Source organism: Montipora foliosa, chromosome 7, assembly GCF_036669935.1.
Source record: "Montipora foliosa isolate CH-2021 chromosome 7, ASM3666993v2, whole genome shotgun sequence".
NCBI classification, from domain to species: Eukaryota; Metazoa; Cnidaria; class Anthozoa; order Scleractinia; family Acroporidae; genus Montipora; species Montipora foliosa.
Genome location: NC_090875.1, coordinates 36,571,232 through 36,573,731, shown reverse-complemented (window position 1 = coordinate 36,573,731; position 2,500 = coordinate 36,571,232). Strand labels below are relative to the sequence as shown.

Genomic DNA, 2,500 nt, shown 5'->3' with positions numbered 1-2,500 from the left:
GCGACTGTAAGCTTCCTCTACCCCTTCCTGTCGTTGGCGAGGTCGGCTATTTGCTTGGACGTCAACTGTCCATCATTATCTCCAAGGAGGCTTTGGATGTACTGAAGATAGGATGTACTTTGTCGTCCCGGCCTGCGTCTGTCATGGGTTGGCAAGTATAGAGCACATAGATTGGCTGGCTCATCCTCAGACTTGCGGAGTATATGACCTAGGAACTTGAGCTGCCTTGTTCGAACTTGCTCGATCAGAGGCCTTGTCGTTGTCATTTCATAAACACGGTCATTAGAATCTCGATGAAGCCTTTTAATTCCAAGCAAGATACGGTAGCACGACGTGGCAAATGAATTGATCTTGCTTTCCATATCCTTGGAAATCACCCAGGACTCGCACCCATAAAGGAAGGAGGATGGTCACACACGAAGCCTTGAAGAGTTTGAGCTTGGTTGAAACAGGCATTCCCGTACTATGTCAGAGATGCTCTAGTTTCCAGAACGCGGTCCATATTAGAGCTTTTCGACGTTTGAGGTCATTGCTACTTGACGCCATCATGGAACCCAGGTATTTGAAAGTCCTGAACCTGTTTGATGCTTTCGCCATATACCTTCAGAGGCTGAGACTGCGTTGGCGTTGATGCAAATGTATTCCGTTTTGGGCACAATTATGATCAGACAAAGCTTTTCAGCAGCCGCTGCAGTTTTTAAAAAGTGATCCTGAGCCCTTGCTTTAGTGGATTCCAGTAAAGCGATATCATCAGGAAAGTCCAGGTCGTTGATCGTTTTTGCTGGTAGCCTACGGGATGCCTTTTGGTGAGTCTCGATCCCCGAGTCTGTAGTAGCTGTGGTCCTCCTCAGAAGTTAGTCAATGAGGATTATGAACAGGAATGGTGCAAGGACATCGCCTTGCAGGACTCCCAATGGTCACGTCGAAGCTTTCTGAGATGTTGCCATCAAAAGAGACAACACGTTTCGAGTTCTTATTGAGAACACTGATGGCGTTGACTACTTTCTCTGGGATACCATAATGTCGCAGTGCAGCAAACATTACTTTTCTATAAATAGAAATCAAAGGCCTTTTTGAAGTCTATAAACGTCACGCATAGTGGAAGTTGTTTGCTTTGGAATCCGTCCATAATCCTCCTGAGGATGTGCGTCTGCTGGGCACAGCTGCGGCCCTTTCGGAAGCCAGCCGGATTCTTCCTCAGTATAGGATCTATGTGACTGCGGATTCTATTGAGTAGGATCTTGTTATAGACTTTGGTTGCGATGAAAAAAAAAAAAAAAAGACCAAAACAAAACAAAACAATCTTCTACGAGGGCGCGATGGATATGAAGTGATAGATAACCAACGAAGCACGTAGCGCCGAGTTGGTTATGACCATTTTATAACCAGCAAGCCCGAGTAGAATAATTGTTTTATTAAAACTCTAGGATCAACAACATTGTCGACTAAAGCATCGATTTCTGCCTTGGTCAATTCCTGTCCAAAACGGCTTTTGTTGGCCGTCTTTTCTCAGGGCTGCAAAAATGTTTTCAGCTCGCTTTATTGCTGATGCGTTCCTTGACCATATTAGGCAGAGCTGGTATATGAACTGATAGCCTGTGTCCGGCGAACCAATGAAAATGCTGGAAATCTGAAATCGGTACTTCAGTTTTTAATAAAATCCGATAAAATGACGTGTGATCCAATAAAAATGAAGTCCGATCCAATGACATGAAGTATATTTTTCGATAGAATGCTGTATGATACAGTGGCATGGCATTAATGGTCCAATGGCAGAAACTTGGTTCAATTACATTTTTGTCCCAATTCCGCCTCCATAGTGAAGTGATTTATGATGTGTCTCCTAAAAAATACAAGTTTTTGGCTTATTTAATTGAACGGTTTCGATTTTATTTTTTTGTTACGTGACAGTGAAAACTATTGTAATTGCATGATGGTGCAAATTGTAATTGTTAAAGAAATGGGCCAGATGTTGAGTGTGTCAAAATATTTCTTATGTATTGTATGTTCGCTGTGCTTTAGTAGTGACAATAAAATAATTGTTTCATTGAATAATGTATTTTATTCGACATTTAATTCCGTTAAAATTTACAAAGGCATGTCAAGGAAAGGGAAACTGCTTTATCATGACGGCCTTGTCGTTGCTTGTCTTAGATCACTTAATTTTAACAACAGGGAATATTGGTCTGGTCCTTTTAAACTCAGAAATGTTATGAATGCAATGCATTTTATTTCCAGTTGTTTGGAGCACAAATGGACGAATCTGCCAATCACTGTCACTGCCCAGGCCACTGTCATCATCCACACCAACATCTACGCATGCGTGAGTCTCGCACTGTCCTGATCCTATCACCTGCGGAAAAATGGATATTGCCACAAAAAGAAAAGACACTCGATAAACTTGTCCACCTCTTCAATCATAGGCCATTGGGTTTCGACAACCAACAATAAGTTAGCTTTAAGAAACAAACCAATTATTGCCAAAGGCGTATTTGAGCCC

General features: G+C 42.2%; 1 protein-coding gene across 1 annotated transcript in view; it reads right to left on the bottom strand.

The window, feature by feature from the left end:
• Positions 1–2,039: 2,039 nt before the first annotated feature.
• Positions 2,040–2,500, bottom strand: part of LOC138009452 (nardilysin-like) — an 82,457-nt gene continuing 81,996 nt past the window's right edge. The window contains exon 42 of the mRNA XM_068856473.1: positions 2,040–2,353. Within this exon, the coding sequence (XP_068712574.1) occupies positions 2,156–2,353 (198 nt within the window). The 3' untranslated portion in view covers positions 2,040–2,155. The remainder of the gene's footprint in view (positions 2,354–2,500) is intronic.